Here is a 19,802-nt window from a genome sequence, read left to right as displayed (position 1 = left end):
GCTTGTAAATCACAATAGCTCTCCTAGCGCTCTTATTTTTAATCTGTTCTGGGCCTGTTACTGCTCTCAGCCATTTTGTTCTCAGGTTTCTACATCATTTTATTCAATAAAGAGTTTTTCAAGAGAAGAAAAAAGCAAGTTGCCTTGTCGCTAATGGGACATAAAATACAGTACAGTATTTTTTTTTTTTTAAAAGACAGGCTAATTGAACTATCAACTCCTATCTTATAGCATAAACTAGGCCTATGTCTCTTTCAGCAGTTTATACTCCCACAGAAGTGGATGATACAACAAAGCTAATAAGCCACGATAACTTCCTCCATTTCTGGCTCTCCGTTCCTTTCCAAAGGTCCTCACTGTCAAGACAGTTTGCTTTGAGTCAACGACGCAAATTCACGTTTACCGAAGTGGAACGTGACGTGAAAGGTTTAGAGATTTATGTAGCGGTTTTAAATGCTGGCGTGCACCTGCTGCCTGAATATGATTGGATGAGATAAATTAATTGATTGTGAAGCATGAATGAAACCGCTGATTCCAATCCAAAAAGATAACTAAGGCTATGCTCGAGTACTATGAATGTCTATTCTGTGTTTTACTTCTCTGGTTTACCAAACTTTTACATGTGAAGAACCTCTGAACTGACAAATAGACCACGGACCCCCATTTGATAAGATTTCTTCCCAGCGTCCCCCATCTGGAGTTCTGCGTTATGTTTTATTACAGAAAGTGAATGAAACCCATGACCAAAACGGTCATATATTCTGCCATTGTGTTACAGATGCAATTAAAGGTAGTGAACATAAATTATTCCCTTTTTTGCTGGGAACCCCCTCAAGGACCCCACTTTAGGAACCACTGTTTTACATGTACTGACCCTCATCAACGAAGATCAAATCTCTTCTGTCTAAATATTTCTGTTATTTTTTTCTCTCCAGCTCATTTCTTACTGACAAAAAGAGTCAACAACCATCAGAAAGATGGCGAGCTCTTTCACACGCTTGATCTCCAGCCGAAACACGGCAGCTCTGTTGGCCAGCTTGGGCGCAGGAACGATGGCCACTGGCTTCCTGATGAGCGAAAATGGCCCCCTGGCTGCTGACAAGAAGACAAAGCTCTATCCTCCCAGGTAAGATTGGGTCGCACCAACACCAGATACAACAAGGAAGGCGTGTGCAACATGTGGGTTAAAAGACAAATCCGGCGCAAAATGAACCTAGGGGTTAATAACACGTGCACCAAGTTGACCGTTCTCTGGGATTTGTTTTCATGCTAATCGAATGTGTTGTGACCAGTTTTAGCACAAACTGCTAATTAGCTTATAATGCTAGTCGTCGGGGCACGGGTAAAGTAAAAAGAAATCACTATTTCTACACCACTAACAAGGCTCAAAATAGCACCACACTTCCACGGTAGCATAATGAGGGTCCCTACATGTAAACCGAAGCATTGAGAACTTTGTAAGTGTACAGACAGTTTATTTAAAAGATAGATTGTAAAGACTGTACCGTTCACGTACACAAGCAGGCGCCATCTTGGGAAAACAGTCACGATCAGTCGAACGCCGTGTAACCAGTAACCAGTAACATAGCTCAAGCACGGCGTTCGTCGTTCGACTGGTCGTGACTGTTTTCCCAAGACGGCGCCTGCTTGTGTACGTGAATGGTCTTCTGTCTTTCTAAACTATCTTTTTAATAAACTGTTTGTACACTTTATCCGTGCTCTGACGACGAGCGTTATAAGCTAATTAGCGGTTTGCGCTAAAACTGGTCACATTCGATTAGCATGAAAACAAATCCCAGAGAACGGTCGACTCTGTACACGTGTTATCAACCCCTAGGTTCATTTTGCGATGGATTTGTCCTTTAATGCCCGACGAGGTGTCCATTGTCAGGAATTGTCAACGGAGGGGGTAAAGCTATGAATGGAAATTATATAATATAATATAATATAATACTATTTTAATACTTTCAGCAAACGGGAGTGTTTTAATCCAGACCCCAATCTTTTCCCTAAACTTTTCTTTGTTTTGTTGTTGCCTGAACTTAGCTGTTGTAGCTTTTTCTCCGCTGAATATACTTAAGAACAATAAATTTATTTGAAATTCTACTCGTAATAGCCAAGAAGATGATCACAGTTGCCTGGCTGAGGCTCCACCCTCCAACAGTAGACATGTTTAATCCTTCCTTTCCAATGGTCTATCTAATGGAGACAATCACAGCAAGACTCCAGTTAAAAATGGCTCTTTTCTAGTCAAATGGTCTCCGATCATACAGAGTTAACAAAGACTGTGCTAAGAATTAGCTGTGAACCTGCCTCTTAAGAAGGAGAATTTTCTCAACACTTCATCCTTCAGTTCATCACAAACATTCAACATCAACACATCTGGAGATACGTGGTTTTCACTGGACAGGAAGGGGAGGGCATCTGAAAAGTAACTAAAGCTGTCAGACAAATGTAGTGGAGTACAGAGTACAATATTTACCTCTTAAGTATGAAGTAGTAGTTTAAAGTTGCATAAAATGGAAATACTCAAGTAAAGTACAAGTACGTCCAAATTGTACATATTTACTTGAGTAAATGTACTAAGTTACATCCCACCACTGCCCTCCAGCTGCTTCTGTAGTGGAAACAAAGCAATGAGTCATTGCTCTGAAATGTGCAAGTGAGGTGAAGCACGTAGTCAGTTTCTATGTTGTTGAGGCAGATAATTATAGAGCTTGGACTCGTCAAGGTTATCCATCCACTGCACTCACACCAAACACTGAGAACGGACATCTTTTTTCACTTGCCAATAACATTTTTTTTTTTTTTTTAACTTCACTTTATTCCAGTTATGACTAATGAAATATTTTTCTCTTCTTTCTGGTTTGATGTGACCATTATTCTGAGGCATGACAATTTTGCATAATTTGCGATGATGAAACGAGGTAGGAAACTGGGAAAAGTATATTTGACATTGAGTTTTTAGTCCCATGTTCTATCCACTAACATAGAGGGGGCGGGTTTATGAACTATACTGCAGCCTGCACAAAAATCAGAACATAAGACAAAACATTCAAGCACATCTGTCAATATTTGATTATACTTAATTTAACCCTAAATGTGATCACAGCAGCATGGGTTGTTGAAAAAGCACATTGTCACCACTAGTTGGCAGTAAAAGCAGGATTTTCAGATTACGTACAGTTACTCAAATCTTTCCACCTCTCCTGCTTCTGCAGCTCGGACTTCCCCGACCTGAGGAAACACAACAACTGCATGGCCGCGGCTCTGACTCCCGCCATCTATGCCAAACTGAGGGACAAGGTCACCCCCAACAACTGGACCCTGGACCAGAGCATCCAAACCGGAGTGGACAACCCCGGGCACCCGTTCATCAAGACGGTGGGCTGTGTGGCTGGCGATGAGGAGAGCTACGAGGTGAGGTCAAAGGTCACAGTTAGTGTCTACATCAGTTCAACGTCTCCTCGAGTTAAATGATTTGTACTTTGATTAAGGGTGTAATTAAAGCACCACTGGGGATGGACATTTTTAACAGTTTGAGTTTATTTACTCTTTAAAATATCTCTGAATTTCCTCTGACTGTCCAGCTGCCAAAATCTAGACGAGAGAAGATATGAGTTCATAATAATATGAATATGCTGAGTAATAAGCTTGGCCAGTAATGGGTGGTGATGGTGCAGTGGATATGACACATGCCTTTGGTGTGGGAGAGCTGGTTCAATTCCCACTGCGATACATCAACCAGTGTGTCCCTGAGAAAGACACTTAACCAATAGTTGCTCCAGAGGCGTGCAGCCTCTGACGTATGTAGCAATTGTAAGTCGCTTTGGATAAAAGCGTCAGCTAAATGACATGTAATGAGCAGCTAGCGGTTCAGCGAGTGCTTAGCTGGAGGGAGTTGTGGCAACTCCTGTGTTGGATAACAAGAACATTTAAAGTCCCATATTATAAAAAGTGAGATTTCTAAGTTTTTTTATTATTATAAATTATTATTATTATATTTTTAATAATAATTATTATAATAAAGCAGGTCAAGATGCTATATAAATACTGTGAAAGTATTAAAATGCTCATTCCACAGCAAAATGCACACTGCCCGTATTCAGGACTTCTGTACGGTTGTGATGTCACAACTATACTATATATAGGTAGAAAGTGCCACTACAGTGCAGTTACAGTCATTCCCCGGCTGCAATGACTGTGCAGAGACGCCAAGAGTACAGATCATGGATGTATAATAAACCTGGATAAAGCGTTCAGGGCGGAGCCTCGTTTATTCCTGTGAGAGTTGCTCAGTAGCCCATGAAGCCAAAAAAGTTCAACTGCCGTGTATAAAATGACCCGGATGATCAGTGCTGCTTCCTCACTGTGAAGCCCATAGAGCAGGCGCACTAGAGACCTCCGCTGTTATCGGGCCGAATGGATCGAATTCTGATAGTAAAATGAGTCATTTTGCGGGGGTTGTGACGCTCAAAAAATGTATCCACTGATTTACTGACGTGTCTACGGGAAAAAGTCTTTTTGGGCCCCATGGCATCACGTGACGGACAAAAAAGTTCCACTGTTTGGCCACTATGTCAAATTGGCTTCAAAGCCCAGCTCACTTCCTGGGGGCCTGGCGCCATGGATGTATTAAGAGAACTGGATACAGCGTTCGGCGCGAAGCACCATTTATTCTAAAGAGAGTTGCTCAAAAGCAATCATGGAGCTCAATCTTCCGCATTGACTGGCCCATGACGTCATGATGGACATGCTCACCAACAACAGTTTGTTTGTGTTGTTGTAGCAACACTGCACGTTCTTGAGCTTCTCTCTCGTGTCTCTTACAAGTATATAGTACGTCATTCTCTTAATACATCCATGGTACACGTGGCAAACTCATGAACTCGCCGTTTCATTGTCTTAAATATTCACTAACGTTAAACATTGTGTTTTCGTTGTTCCTGATCGTTTAAATGCTTATCTAACTAAACAATGGATGTATTTAGAGAACCAAGGCGATGTCGTGCTACTAGCTAGATATTAGCTAGCTAACCTTAGTAGCTAGCGCTAGCTAGTATCTAGCTATGTCTGTAGTAACGTTATGTAGGCATATACGGTATGTATCGTGTTACCATTCTCTTAATACATCCATGCTAGCTACCACTGATGTTAGCTGCTAGCCGATAGCCCCGACGTTACATCCACGTTACAGGTTTTACAGCATACATACATCCATAAATCCCTCAGGTGTATCATAAGATAATACCATGGATGTATTAGTAGAACATATGGTGAATTACAGCCATTAGCTATATCCATTATTACAGCTACAGGACCTTGGGAGAACAGTCATATGAGCCTGCGCAGTGCAGGGCGATGTGTGCGGCCGCAGTACAGCGGGTCTGCTCGCGTCATTTATGCACGTTCATCTTGCCTAGTTTAATAACTCTGGATTCGATTACTAGTGAATGTTACTTAAAACATGACGTTTTAAACAAGGACCCTTTAAGTGTTCGTGCTGGTAAGTTGACCCCAAAAAAAATATCTGCCATGCAAAGTCTATGTGAAAAGTCTTTCTGGGTGCAGTGCCACCATTGGCCGCTAAGCCCATGGTTGCTTTAAGACATGCCGCTGTTCCTGGGGGCTTGCCTGGCGCGGATGAGGAAGGCCCGGCCAATCAGAGCAGACTGGGCTTTTTCAGGAGGGGGTCTTAAAGAAACAGGCGCTAAAATGGAGCGTTTCATACAGGTATATTCAGACAGACAGTATGAGAAAAATAAAGTGTTTTTAAACATTAAAGCATGAACATATTCTAGAAGAAACCCCAAATAAAGTATGAACGTGAAAATGAGCATAATATGGGACCTTTAATCTATATTTTATCACCTGTGATATTCTCAGAAAAGACGTTGGAATTAATCAATTAAAGGCAAACGCAGGTTATTTATCATAAGATATCAGCTCTCTATAGACTAAACATGGTTTTAAGCAGAGCTTCAAAGACATTTTTTGTTTGTTTGTTTTAAAAAACACTTCTGAAACCAAACCTACAGCCTTGACTTTGCTTTCTGTTCCCTCCAGGTGTTTGCTGAACTCTTTGACCCCGTCATCAAAGACCGGCACAACGGCTACGACCCCAGAACCATGAAACACCCGACTGACCTGGACTCCTCCAAGGTGTGTACACCGCTACACGATTCCTCCGTCCACCTGCCGTCCCTTCAAGTGTTAAACAACATTTGTCCTCCTGTCTTTCTCGCCTGTATCCCCGACCTCCAGATAACCAATGCCGTGTTCGACGAAAACTACGTCCTGTCGTCCCGTGTCCGGACCGGCCGCAGTATCCGCGGGCTGAGCCTGCCCCCAGCCTGTTCCAGGGCCGAGCGTCGGGAGGTGGAGCGCGTGGTTGTGACGGCCCTGGCCGGCCTAAAGGGAGACCTGGCCGGACGCTACTACGGCCTGGGAGACATGACAGAGAAGGAGCAGCAGCAGCTCATTGATGTGAGTTTCAGCGTGGTTTTATACAGAGAAACTACAAAATAATAGAACTTCCCAGATCCCCGTGATCTTTGATTTGACAGAACTTACCTAAAGTCATAACTGGGACTTTGTGTAAATCCCGATTACTCATAGACGAGTAGGGATTAGTCCCCCAGGTAATTCTAGGGCTGCACAATATATCGTTTTTTTATTGTCATCGCGATATCAACTTGCGTAATATAGCCTACACATCGCAAAAGGCTCCAACATATCGCAATGGATGCTCAGACGGTTTGTGGTAGCTGAAAGAAGAATTCAATGTTCAATTTGTTCAATAGAAGAATGTTGGAAATTATTTCCTATTCTTTGTTTTAAATCCAACAGGCAATTTGTTGTATTTTAGCAGAATAATAAAAGCAGCAGAAATGCAGAGCCAAGTACACTATTTATCGGTAAGTAATATCGTTATCACGAGATTCATATTTTCTTTATATAGTGCAGCCCCAGCCACCTTTTTAGTTGATTAGTAGATTAATTAATCCTTTTACTCTTAGTCGACTAAGATTTGTGAAGGCAATTAGTCATTTTTTATGATTTTTTTCATGCTGAATGACTTATTTCCAGAAACGTATGAGCACATTTCTGGTAAACACAAGATTTAAAGTGGTGCTTTTACAGTTTTACAGACGGTAAATGGACTGCATTTATATTGCTCTTTTCTAGTCTTAACAACAACTCAAAGCACACAGAATCTGTTGATTAAATCAGCTAATTGATAGGGGGGTAGAGGGGAATCGATACAGCATAGTATTGCAATATTTTCCGTGGCAATACTGTATCGACACCCGGTTGCCAACTTTCTATCTGTTATTATATAAATTGCATAAAAGAACTACTAGAATAATAACATCCATTGCTTTTTCAGTCCACTAGATCAGTATTTCTCAAATGGGGGTCCATGTACCCCTAGGGGTACTTTGGAGGACTGCAGGGGGTACGTGAGATATTTAACAACAAATTGTTTAATAGTTACAAGGCTGTTGTCCAGAACATTGTTCCTCTTTATGGAGACTTTTTTCCTACCAAAAATGTGACATTTGTGTTGCCTTCCTTCCTTCTACTTTTTTTCTTTTTCGAAGTTATGTCACTGTTTTTGAAGGTTTTTTTCCGACTATTTTCAACCTATTCTTGCCTTTGGCTACTGCCTTCCTTCTTTCTACCATTTTTTTTCAAAGGGTTTGTCTCCTTTTCTCATCAGCATTTAAATGTTTTTTCAGTTACAATGCTGTTGTTTAGTAAATCTATCGCTGACAGCGCTGTATTGTTCCTCTTTATAGAGACCTTTTTTTCTACCAAACATGATTAGTGCTGGTCAGGGGGAACTTGGCTTAAAGAAACAATTCAAAAGGGGTACATTATTGAAAAAAGTTTGAGAGCCACTGCACTAGATGGTGGAGTTGACTATTTTTTTCTTCTTCCGGTGAAGTCTGATGTTGACAAAGTTTTCTTTTGGGGATATAATGTAATTTGAAGTTGGAAAAAATTGCAACAAATGGCAGAATATCGCAACAATTGTTTAATCATTTAACCCTCCTGTTTTTCCTCGGGGTCAAACTTGACCCGTTTTCTAAGTTTCTACACAAAAAATATGGGTTTCTTTTAACCAAATTGCCCCCCAATAAAACACGGTTGGTTCAATACAACGTTCTTCGCAATATCCTTGAATTCCGGATGTTATATTTTACAGCATTTGAAAAAAACAAAAAAAAATCGGTTTAAATGGTTTAAAAACAATTTCCTGACTAAACTCTGACAAAAGTCTTCCTCGCATTTTAACTTAATTGTTAGAATATTTCATAATTTCTGCTTTTTAACTTTAACTTTTTAGGTATAAAATCATATAAATGAGGTTTATTGACCATGAATTTTGAAAAAATAATTGTAAAACTTGTGGTAATAAGTTGGCGGAAGCTGGGGGAAAAGCATAGAAAACGTCGAAAAAAGCAAAAGTGTTTTCAGTTTTCACCTGGGAGGACAACACAAAAATATTGCAATATCGTAATGTGACATTAGTATCGTGATACTATCGGGCGTCTGGTGATTCCCACCCCTACTAATCAACAACATCATGTGACTCTTAGTCGTCTAAGGATTTCTTTAGTCGAGCACAGCTCTAGTAGGTTCTAGGGCTGCACAATATACGTTTTTTTATTGTCATTGCGATGTAAACTGGCGCAAAAAACATATCACGAAAGACACTATTTTGTGTCATTTGAAAGAAAATATCAGTAGAAAACTGCACTTTAAAATTCAAATTCAAAATTCCTTTTTAATGTTGCCTTTTATATTCAGTTCAATTTGTTCAATAAAAGAATGTTTGAAATGATTTCCTTTCATTTGTTTAAAATTCAACAAGCAGTTTGTTGTATTTTAGCAGAATACGTAAAGCAGCAGAACTGAGACACTTTAATATCAGTTTATTTATCGCAGGTCATATTGTTATTGCGATATTCAACAACGTTATCGCAATAGTTTCTTTTTTTGGTTGACCTTCCTGTTCTGATTATTTCACGCTGCACCACACAAGGACCACTTCTTGTTTGACAAGCCCGTGTCTCCATTACTCACCTCGGCCTTCATGGCCCGAGACTGGCCCGATTCCAGGGGGATCTGGTAAGAAGTCCCACCCCAGTGCTGTTAGTGTTGTGGGAGGAAATGCAATCAGACCCAAACCCTCTCCTGTCCTGTGAAGTCCTCCCGAACCTTTGTTCTATTCTCTCCTCTCAACCACAGAAGTCTGTTCACGTAGTTATAGAAGTTACCCTCTTTAACATACTCCTTCCTCTGTTTTCTACCCGTTTCGACCTCCCCTTTGCCCCTCCCTCCTTCAGGACCACTTCCTGTTTGACAAACCTGTCTCTCCTTTGTTGACATGTGCCTTTATGGCCCGCGACTGGCCAGACGCCAGGGGCATCTGGTAGGGTCGACTCAGCTCTCCTGCATGTCTGCTGTGTCACTATTTACACTTTAACATCCTGATCCATTTCAGAGATACACTCAGGGGTGGATTGTAATTTTACACAAATGGCAGAAAATGCTGTTTTTAGCCATTTAAATATGGAGATTTACAGTTTTTTTCTGTTTAGTAATTTGACTAAATTAAATATGGGAAAAAAATCCTTTGAAAACATTTTATTAAGCTATTAACAGTTACAAAAAGTCAGATGAAATTGCCTTGTCACTGTTTATAATTGTAAAACCCACTGACAGATGTTAAAGGGGACCAATAGCATATATGATTTATTTTTTTAAATGAATTAAAATGACAAAATATGGAAGATACAAGGTTTCTGCCTGACAGCAACGATAGATTTTTCTACACCCTCTGACACATAAAAGAAATAATTCAGTTATTGCCCTGATTTTGACGCATGTTGGTGGAAAAAATACAGACGGGGACTACTTTTTGTGTTTTCCATTTGGTGTGTATTGTCCATTACTCTCTCACATATTAATTCTGCACAGACAAGCAGCATGAATATTAAAGGTCCTTTATGGCCATGAGTCATCTCCAGTTAATGAAAAGATAGCAGAAAGCATGTTTCACCTGGAGAGCTCCCTATTGAGTCTTTTGTTCTGGTTCTCTTCAGGCACAACAATGAGAAGACCTTCTTGATCTGGGTGAATGAGGAGGACCACACCAGAGTCATCTCCATGGAGAAGGGAGGCAACATGAAGAGAGTGTTTGAGAGATTCTGCAGAGGACTTAAACAGGTACAGTGGAGACAAGTTGCTTTAGGGCGAGATTAATGCTGCGTTCCAGCCACAATTTTAGCCCGCAAGTTACGACTTCAAGTCACGACTCACGACTTGGTAGCGTTCTAGGGTTCAGGTTAGGCTACCTAACGTTAACGTTAGCTAGCGGCTACCTAACGCTGACGTTAGCGAGCGCTAGCTGATACTAGCCATTTCTAGTCGGCGACATATTTTGGGCTTCATTTAATAAACATAACCTGCAGTAGTACACAATCGTATGTGTATGGTTTTGATTACAATGTGCGGAATTACTTTACGTTGCCTATTTATGTCTATTTATTTCTATTTCTCACCGTTAATCACCGGCGTCTGTACAGCGTCAACCGGGGTCGCCATTGTTGTTTATGTGTGTGTGACGTCAAAAACTGTAACTGGGAGTACAACGATCTGGTACGAGTTCGCGGGGAGTAAGTTACGGGTTTGACTGCCGTTCCAGGTCACTTTCACGGGGAGAAGGTTGTGAAAACACGGTTTGCCTGGAACGCAGCATATCTCCACAGCGCTGTGGAGGAAGGTCTGACTATACCACAGATGCATTCTGGGATAGGAAGAAAAAAAACACACTGGGTTGTTTGCATTTCTTAAAACCAATCACAATCGTCTTGGGCGGCGCTAAGCTCTGGACGCAGCGACGGTGGCTCTGCCAAATAGTCCTGGGAAGGAAGTTGTTTTGGTGGAACATTTGCACCCCACAAAAGAAAACACCACGTACAATATTAAATGAAGTTCACACAATACAGTAACGTGAGCTATATTAATTAGCTGTAAACATGGTTAAACGCCATTTTCTCTTACCAGTGTACCTTGGTGTGTACTTCGTCCACAGCAATCCCACCAATAGGTTCCTAAACGTCCCAGTTAGAGAGGAAATGCCGTAAACATATTCTTTGTAAATCTTTACAATCATTCCCCGAAAAAAACAAGCAGGCCTGCCTTGTTGCACGATCCAAATTTTCTTCAAAACTTTCAGCATGTAGCTAGCTAGCTCGAAGTTTGTTGTTGTTAACGGAAGGGAACATACTTTGAGAACGGCAACACATAGAGAGCGGAAGGTGAGGGTCAAAGACTGACACCCGGATGTCAAGAAAACTCTAAAAGTGTGTAGGAATTTCTCCCATCTAGCGATCATATATCACAATCAACTCTGTCGCGCCACGCAGTTCAAAGTACGTATTACAGCTACGGCAGCCTTCACGCTTCAAGAAGGGCCAGGAAGCTACGATACCCATTAGCAGCATTAGCAGCACCTGTGAGTTTCTCATGTGACAGCGAAAACACGAAAGGCGGAGCAGTATGTCCTGTATGTCCCTTACCGGCTAACGTATTTCTAGATGGAGCATGAATATGGAGCGTCTACCCCAGTTCATGCAAATACAAATGTACAATTTCAAGCCAAAAGGAATACTTGGAATTGATGGTGGAGGTAAATATTCATGAAAAAGGACAAGTTTGTGAACGGGCAACACAGATTTTGATAATGAACAACTAAACACGTTACACACTGGACCTTTTAAATGTTGGATACTGTCTAGTAATTCTGTGGACAGATTGGATTTCCCTTCTCACTGAGGCCAAACCTTTATTTTCACTGTGCCTGTGAAACCAAATCTTTAAATTACCCAGATAATATTCAAAGAACAACAATATGTAGAAAATATATCTCAGTTTTTTTTTGCAGAGATGGATCACAGTATGTGTCGCTTTAAGACGATACATTTCTCAGGTCGACCGGTTAGTTTACAAGTGTTAGTAACACAAGATGCAGGAGAATTTTCTCAGCTCATCAAGAAACATTCAATTTGTTAATCTAAAAAAACTTAAAATGTGACTGGTCAACTCTTCTCACGTGATGTCATCATGTTTCACAGGTAGAGCACCTGATCCAGGAGAGGGGCTGGGAGTTCATGTGGAACGAGCGTCTGGGCTACATCCTCACATGTCCCTCCAACCTGGGCACCGGCCTCAGGGCGGGGGTGCATGTGCGCCTGCCAAAACTCAGCCAGGTAACGCGCGCGCACAGACACACACACACACACACACACACACACACACACACACACACACACACATACACACACACACACACATTCCCAAAAAACAGTTACAACTCAACGGGAACACATAGATACAAATTTAACCTCTCACCGTGAGGTCCATTTAGCGGCTATTCTGGAGCTTTTGATCACATGATCTTCCTCTGTAGATGGATGGTGTGTGTGTGTGTGTGTGTGTGTGTGTGTGTGTGTGTGTGTGTGTGTGTGTGTGTATCACAGCCTGCTACAGTATATCTTCTTCCTCTGTCTGTACCATAAAAACACACCAATGAGCCACACTGTTGCACTGGCTGACATGTTTCTTCATAATGAACACACACACTGCAGTTTATTTTGACTCAACCCCACACCCATGGTCCTGCTGCCTAAAATACTCACTAGAGTACCAAATGTGGATTAATCTGCCACTGAAAATAGTCCCCATCAAACGCACTATTTCCTCCGCGTTTGTTTTAAAAAAAAACTTTTTAAAGCCACAGGGTTCAGGGTCTGGAAATCAGAACATATTGAGAACGTATTGTTTTTGGTTCTTTTCATGGGATTTGTTCAAATATAAGTTGTTAAAATATAGAATATCACCACCCTTATCCTTTATTCTCCATCTCCTGAAGGAGATTGTGTGGTACAATCGATGCCTCCTGAACAGCTACTGACGGCACCTTCTGCTGAGATTGATTTGTCAACTCGTGTTTGCAACGTCAACATTAACTTTCATTCTCAACTTAAAGGGACAATTCAGATTTTTGAAGTGTGGTTGTATGAGCTATATCTCCATAGTCAGTGTGTTAGCTACAGTAGAGGCGGTCGGCACGACAACAGTTTAAAAAACGTCGACTGGAGCCAGACAGTGGTGTAGTCTAATGTATTGTGGTGGGTATACTGTCCTGTATATGTATGGGCCTATATATGTGGGTGGGGGGGCATATCATAGTGGGGGGTCTGGGTGTCCTCCCCCAGGAAAAGACTTCATTTCCTGCATTCTGACACACTTTCATGCACCAGTTTACAGAGGAAATACCTTTATTTAGCCTATGCGATGAAAAAACCCACAGATGACAATTAAAAATATATCAAAAATATAATGGAAAGTTTGTTGTTGTGTGTCATTGCGCATTTTTAAGTGGCTATATGGAAATCCTGGAGCTTTCCTAGTGGGTATACTGCGTATACCTGCGTATCACGTAGACTACACCACTGGTTCCTAACCCTTCAAAACACGAAAGTCACACAATAAGGGCGCTGAAACACAGAGCCGATAATCGGCCGTCGGACAGTCTGGCGAGGTCGGTGACTCGAGTCTGTTCGGTGTGTTCCGTGCCGTCGTCCGTCCGAGGAGCCGCCGGCCTTCATTTTGGCTGACCCGACATGTTCAGTCGGAGACGGGGCAGTCGGGACTCGCCCGGAAATGGCAAGCGAGTGAGTCTCTCAAAATCTGAGGAAAATCTTTTAAACTGACCTTTGTTGATCTGAAATGAAGACAGATTCAGCAACTGCACGGCCTATTTCTCACTTAAAATGTTTTCAGAAACACGTTTCGGTGAACTATTTTAGTCCAATATGAGATCGTATTCTGAACGAGCCGCCATGACAGTCTGGCTGTTAATTTCCGGAGAAAAAAGACCCACGTGACGCGTTCGTCCTATTAGCTGCCGGTTTTCATTTTCTGGGAAACAACACAGAGCAGTGCCGCCTGCTGCTATGGAGACGTATTACGTGTGTACGCTTAACTTGGCGTCGCCTCAGTGTGTTTTGAGGCATTGTTTTGGACCTCGGGGACCCGACTGATCAGTCCGGCTGACTTTTCTGCCGATGGTCGGCCGTCTCCTCATCACGTCACCTCATCACGTCACTTCACAACGTCACTTCACAACGTCACTTCATAACGTCACTTCATAACGTTCCCATGGCAACAGGGGAAAACGGCTGCTCTTGTGTGAAGTAAACGCAACATTTTTCAACTTTCTGCTAATATATATGGGATTTTTTTGCAACAACAATGCGGGGATTATGAAATCATGCAAGCCCTGCATACTTTGCGCAGAAATGGGTAATTTATGCGGCGAAAGTGCGGCGCCCCCCCCCCCCCACATAAATATGCGGACTTTGGCTGATTATGCGTTGAATTATGCGATCACATAATCACGTTTTTCTGGACGGACTGATCAATCAATGTAAACTTCTGCATATGTGCTCTTGGAAAAAAGTGGAATTTGACTTTTGACTGTAGTAACAAGTTACGAATGATTGAAATCACTCTGCAGGATCCACGTTTCTCCAAAATCCTCGACAACCTGCGGTTGCAGAAAAGAGGCACCGGCGGTGTGGACACGGCTGCTACCGGAGACACCTTCGACATTTCCAACAACGACCGTCTCGGCAAATCTGAGGTGAGGAAAAATGTCTTTTGTAGATGTTTTTCTTTCTTTGGTCATGTTAACCCTTGTGTTGTCTTCCCGTCAACCTTGAAAAACCTTTTTTTCAGTTTGTTTTTGCTTTTTCCAACATTTTACATTTTTAAATTTTCCATTGGACCAGAGTTCTGTGACTTGGCTGCCTGTTCTGACAATCTTCCCAACCCTTGTCACATGACCAGCACTGGATATGTTTTGGGTTTTTTTTAAAGTGGCGGACTGAGCCTATAGAAAATGTGTATTGTATTCGGACATAGTACAATCTGTTGAAAATGAAAACAAGTGAAAGTAATAATGCATGTGATGTTTTATTTAGCAGAATAACATTGTTTTTCTATCCTTTCCAATATTTCCTATGCTGTATTCTGATAAAATGTCCCTGACATAATGTACAGTAACTTCATTTTTTTATTATTTGGCCTTTGATAACCAAAGTTTGTTGTCATCTCAAACTCTCTGAGACAATATTTTGTTGTAGAAATGAACTTTAGTGTGTTTTTCTGTGTTTTTCTCCAGGTGGAGCTGGTCCAGCTATTGGTCGATGGGGTCAACCACCTGATTGAGTGTGAGAAGAAGCTAGAGAAGGGACAGGACATCAAAGTCCCAGCTCCCATTACTCAGTTCAGGAAGTAAAAGCCTGATGCATGGGTGCCTCAGTGTTAGCAGGAGGGCCGCTCTCTGCTCGGGGCTCCATCCCAAACCTCAGAACCACGTCCGTCCACTGCTACAGAACAGGAGGAGGTTTCTTTATTCCTCCTCCAACGATTGCAAAATCTTTAGGGGAACCTAATCTTAAACATGAACTGCAGTTAGGGGGCAATTCTACCTCAAGTTTAAGGTCTTCACTGTTACCCTGACTTCAATAAAACCAACAGTATTAAACACTTTGACTGCGTTTTGCTTTTCTACGGTGGCCCTGAGAGCTCAACGTATTGCAAGTCCACAAAGTAACTAGGTACAGTTACTCAAGAACTGTACTTAAGTACAATGTTGAGGTACTTGTACTTTACGTGAGTATTTCCTTTTTCTGCTGCTATAACTTCACTACAATTCAGAGGCACATTTTGTCCTCTTTACTACATTTATTTGACAGCTTTAGTTACTTTGCAGATTTAGATAAATCCAAAATATACTCAACAAGTAAAATATGATGCATTCAGATAAGGCAGGAAATTCACAAGGTAGCAGCATATAAAGTAACTAAAATAATCCCTATTTTTCAACATTGAATCGTCAATAATTATAATCCAGTAATATAACATATATTATTCTGAGAAGGACCATTCTGCAGGAATACGTTTAGATATTTTAAAGTGTGTTTTGATGCTAATACTTTTATTTAAGAAGGGTTTAAATGCAGAACTATTACTTGCAGAGTATTTTTACACTGTGGTGTACCTACTTTTACTTAAGTAAAGGTTGGAATACTTAGTTACATTTTACAACAGTTATCGGACTCCATGGCTTTGTTTTCCGTCTCCCAAAACTGTAATTCTAAAACTTATCGCACGATCAATCTATGAAAAGAATAATAGGGGTGATAAAAATCCATTATTTTATTATGTTGCACTTAAAGCTTTAGATCAGGGTCTTCAACGTTTTCTAAGCAAAGGACCCCTTCACTGAAAGAGAGAGACGGACCCCCTACTACATATATTGTATAAAATGTTGCATATTAAACTGGGGCTACGGTAACGTGTAGGGCGGCCTAAAGCCTTTATACATAGAATACTAAGCTATTAAAATAGTAGTTGGAATGATTTTATAAATCATGTTTTAATGTTAAACACACATGTGGCACTGTGAATCCTTACCAATAACTATCTGTCGTAGAGGGTGACCATTTTTCGGGACTCCTGCAGGTCACGGTATTCCCGCGGGAGTCAATCTCACTGTTGGTAACGGGATAGGGACGGAATAGAGCATAGGAATCAACGGGAGTGGGACGGAGCCGGAGATTAAATAAAAAACTGATGCTGCAATGCCGTGAGTGCGCCCAAAGATTGGGAGGCATTCCTAGGCTGCTTAGTACGCGGAAGGCAAATGTGTTTTGTTTATCATCCTGTTAAAAACATTGTATCGTCAACTTCGAATCATAAGTTGAGCGTATCGTTACATCTCTATAAAAACCCGTGTCATATTTTCATAAACGGGTAGTGAAGATAAAATCTGAGGATTAATAAACACAACAATTCAGTTTTGTTTAAGCATCCATCACATATCTTTATTCATTAATGAACTGCTGCAGTTGGATGTATTGCCTTTATATGTGTAACGGAGTAGAGACAGCTATCAAGAGGATATTAACTGGCTAATTACATTGGGTTTATTGTAGGAGAGAAGCCAATATAAGTGTTTGACTGCAGCTTGAAAACTGTATCACAATGCTAGAACCAATCAGTGCTTTGTAGAGTTTGTTCTTAATATGAAAACATTGTCAGCGTTATGACGAGTAAGACGGGCAGGAGTTGGTAACCCTGTGCGTTACTCTTTTAAAGCAGAACTGAACAGCTTTCAACGCGTTAGAAGAGATAAATCCATTTATTGTAAGTAAACAAAAATCAATAAAGACATTGTTAAAAAAAGAGAGAAATCCACTGAATTTAAGATGAAAATAATTGGAAGTGCCTGAGTCTGAGCCATCACTAAATATGATGCTCTTATAGTATACGCTTCATATGCACCTTCCTGGGAGGCCAACTGAGGTGGAAGAACTTTAATTATAGGAGACTTTTTCCCTCTCAAATATCTCAAAATACAACAAAAAAACATTTTCGAGGGACACGTGAACGTTGTTGCATTTTCACAAATCGCTGAGATTACACGGGGAATTCTGCATCAGTAACAAACTTTAATTTCTGTGTACTGCAACAGGTGATTTCACAAAGTACAGTGTTATCTTAAGAGGGGGAAAAACAAAGAAAGACAACAAAAATAAACGGCTTTAGATTTAGCTGATTAATCTGAAAAAAAAAACATTCAACATTTAAGTAAGCAGAACAGCACTTTTTTTAATTTTTTTTTTATTTATGATATTTTACTTTTCAGGATGCCACCTCAGACAATTTTCTTATTTTTTTTCTCCAAAAAAATTCAGTAGAAAGAAGTCATAACAACCAAACGGTGACACCTGGAGGCCAGAGCCTGCCTATTCAACAAAAAGTCCTGCTTTCTTTTGTTGCTGCTTTTTTTTGGCAAAGTGAAACAGAAACACAAGCCTCTATTAAGAAGTGGTCGGAGAGTGCTAAAACAAGCAGGTACGCGAGAACAGGGCATCTCTGTGTTGTTTTGGGGGGTGAGAACAGAGAGTCGGGGCAGGCTCTTTGAACAGGAAACAGAAAGGAGGCCGACGGCAGCGTTGTGTCGTCAGTCGACGGGTCGCTTTTCACTGTGTTTCTTTGTAAACTCCTCGGCGTTCTTCATGAATTTCGCGCGGTCTTTGCTGTACTCCTCTGCCAGGTCGGCCCTCAGCGGATGCTCTGGCTGAGGGCTGTTCACCAGACTAACGAGATTGTGAATCACTGGAGGAGAGAGAGGGAACAAGAATATACAGGATTTATGCACTCTGCCTGTTCAGCAGTCACAGCCCCCTCCCTCCGACATCTCTCCATTAGTGCACGTAAAGGACCTGAGCGTGTGTGTGTGTGTGTGTGTGTATTTCATAGAAGTGTAAATCTTCACTGATCTCCTGATTAGATTACGATTATCACGTCTTTGATTCGATATCTCGATGCGTCAAATACATTTTTCCATTAAAGCCATCTACGATATTTAATTCATAGCTTTTTAAGCTTAAAAAAAAACAACATTCTGCAGTGCTCTAATACTAAATAAACTGGATACATAAACCTACAGCGCTGAGCACACGGCACGTCCTGAATGTGCAAAACATACCAGGATATGTAAACAGAAAGGCTGTTAGGCCAGCATTCAATTGTAAACAGAAATAATCGATTATGGCCCGGCCGATTATCGACGCAGCGACGTCCACGATTCGATTCATCGATTATTTGATTAATTTCAACACTTCTAGTATTTCAGGCCTGTGTGTAATAACAACAGAGTGTCAATTGTTATTTCCCCATTGGGGATCAATAAAGAATATAAATTAAAAATGCAGTTTTAAAGTAAAGTCCCAGTACCTCAAATTTGTGATTTGCATATTGCACTAGTCCATATTGTGATTTGGATGTAATTGCGATCAACTGTGCAGCCCTATGCTGAACTATGATTAAGCTAAATAAAGTTTGATGAGATTATAAGAGGTTATAAGTTTAAAAAAAGGCAGGATTACTGATCTCTGAAGCCTCACCTTGATCCGTTCTTGTGGCTGGCTTCCAGTTCTCGACACTGATGATGGGCAGGCACACCTGGCCCTTCTCATCGATGTTGGGGTGGTAGATTTTTGTCTTGAACGTGACCTTCGGTGGCTTGAAGGGGTACTCCGCGGGGAAGATGAGCTCAATCCGAAATGCTCCCTTGTCATACGGAGGACAATCCTTTGTAGATTTGGGAGACATAAAAAAAAAAAAAAAAAACGTTTCATGATTAAAAACGACGTTAATGGCAGGACAGCTGCTACACACGAGAGCAACACAAGTCGATACTCACAGGAACAAGAAGGCCTTGCCAGTTCAAAAGATTTGTTTCGTCCACTTGAATGCTGCGGAAATGCTTCGCCCCACATTTGCGGATTTCTTCAAGCTCCTGGAACAAAACAGTCGATTTAAAATGGGACAAAATCACGAGACGACTGAGACTCAAAAGGGGGAATATACACGTACACCTGTACAATCTAATGCAACTGTTCTGCCATAAAGTTGTATTTGAACTGTTAGATGCCTATACATTTCAGGTATGTAAATCGTTAGGACATAAATGTAGACATTTCCAACGTGCGCTGTGTATCGGCTGTGTATGATTTTCTTAATCGATTCAATTTCAATTCACAAGGTCCCGGTGCAATTACATTTCGATTCAATATCAGGTTATTATAGCAGAACATGCCCTGCAGTGCCCTGTTACGTCCTGCTACGCCCTGTTACGCCTGCTGCGT

General features: G+C 41.1%; 1 protein-coding gene across 1 annotated transcript; it reads left to right on the top strand.

The window, feature by feature from the left end:
- Positions 1-977: 977 nt before the first annotated feature.
- On the top strand, positions 978-15,614 carry ckmt2a (creatine kinase, mitochondrial 2a (sarcomeric)). Its single transcript, XM_078271303.1, has 9 exons — positions 978-1,126; positions 3,222-3,420; positions 6,067-6,162; positions 6,265-6,486; positions 9,357-9,442; positions 10,116-10,239; positions 12,150-12,284; positions 14,597-14,722; positions 15,263-15,614. Exons 1-9 carry the CDS (start codon positions 978-980, stop codon positions 15,377-15,379), a joined length of 1,254 nt encoding a protein of 417 aa, XP_078127429.1. The 3' UTR covers positions 15,380-15,614.
- The last annotated feature ends 4,188 nt before the right edge of the window (positions 15,615-19,802 follow it).

Source organism: Sander vitreus, chromosome 16, assembly GCF_031162955.1.
Source record: "Sander vitreus isolate 19-12246 chromosome 16, sanVit1, whole genome shotgun sequence".
In the NCBI taxonomy this organism is placed as follows: Eukaryota; Metazoa; Chordata; class Actinopteri; order Perciformes; family Percidae; genus Sander; species Sander vitreus.
The sequence above is the reverse complement of the archived record's forward strand: the minus strand, read 5'-3'. Positions and strand labels throughout refer to the sequence as shown.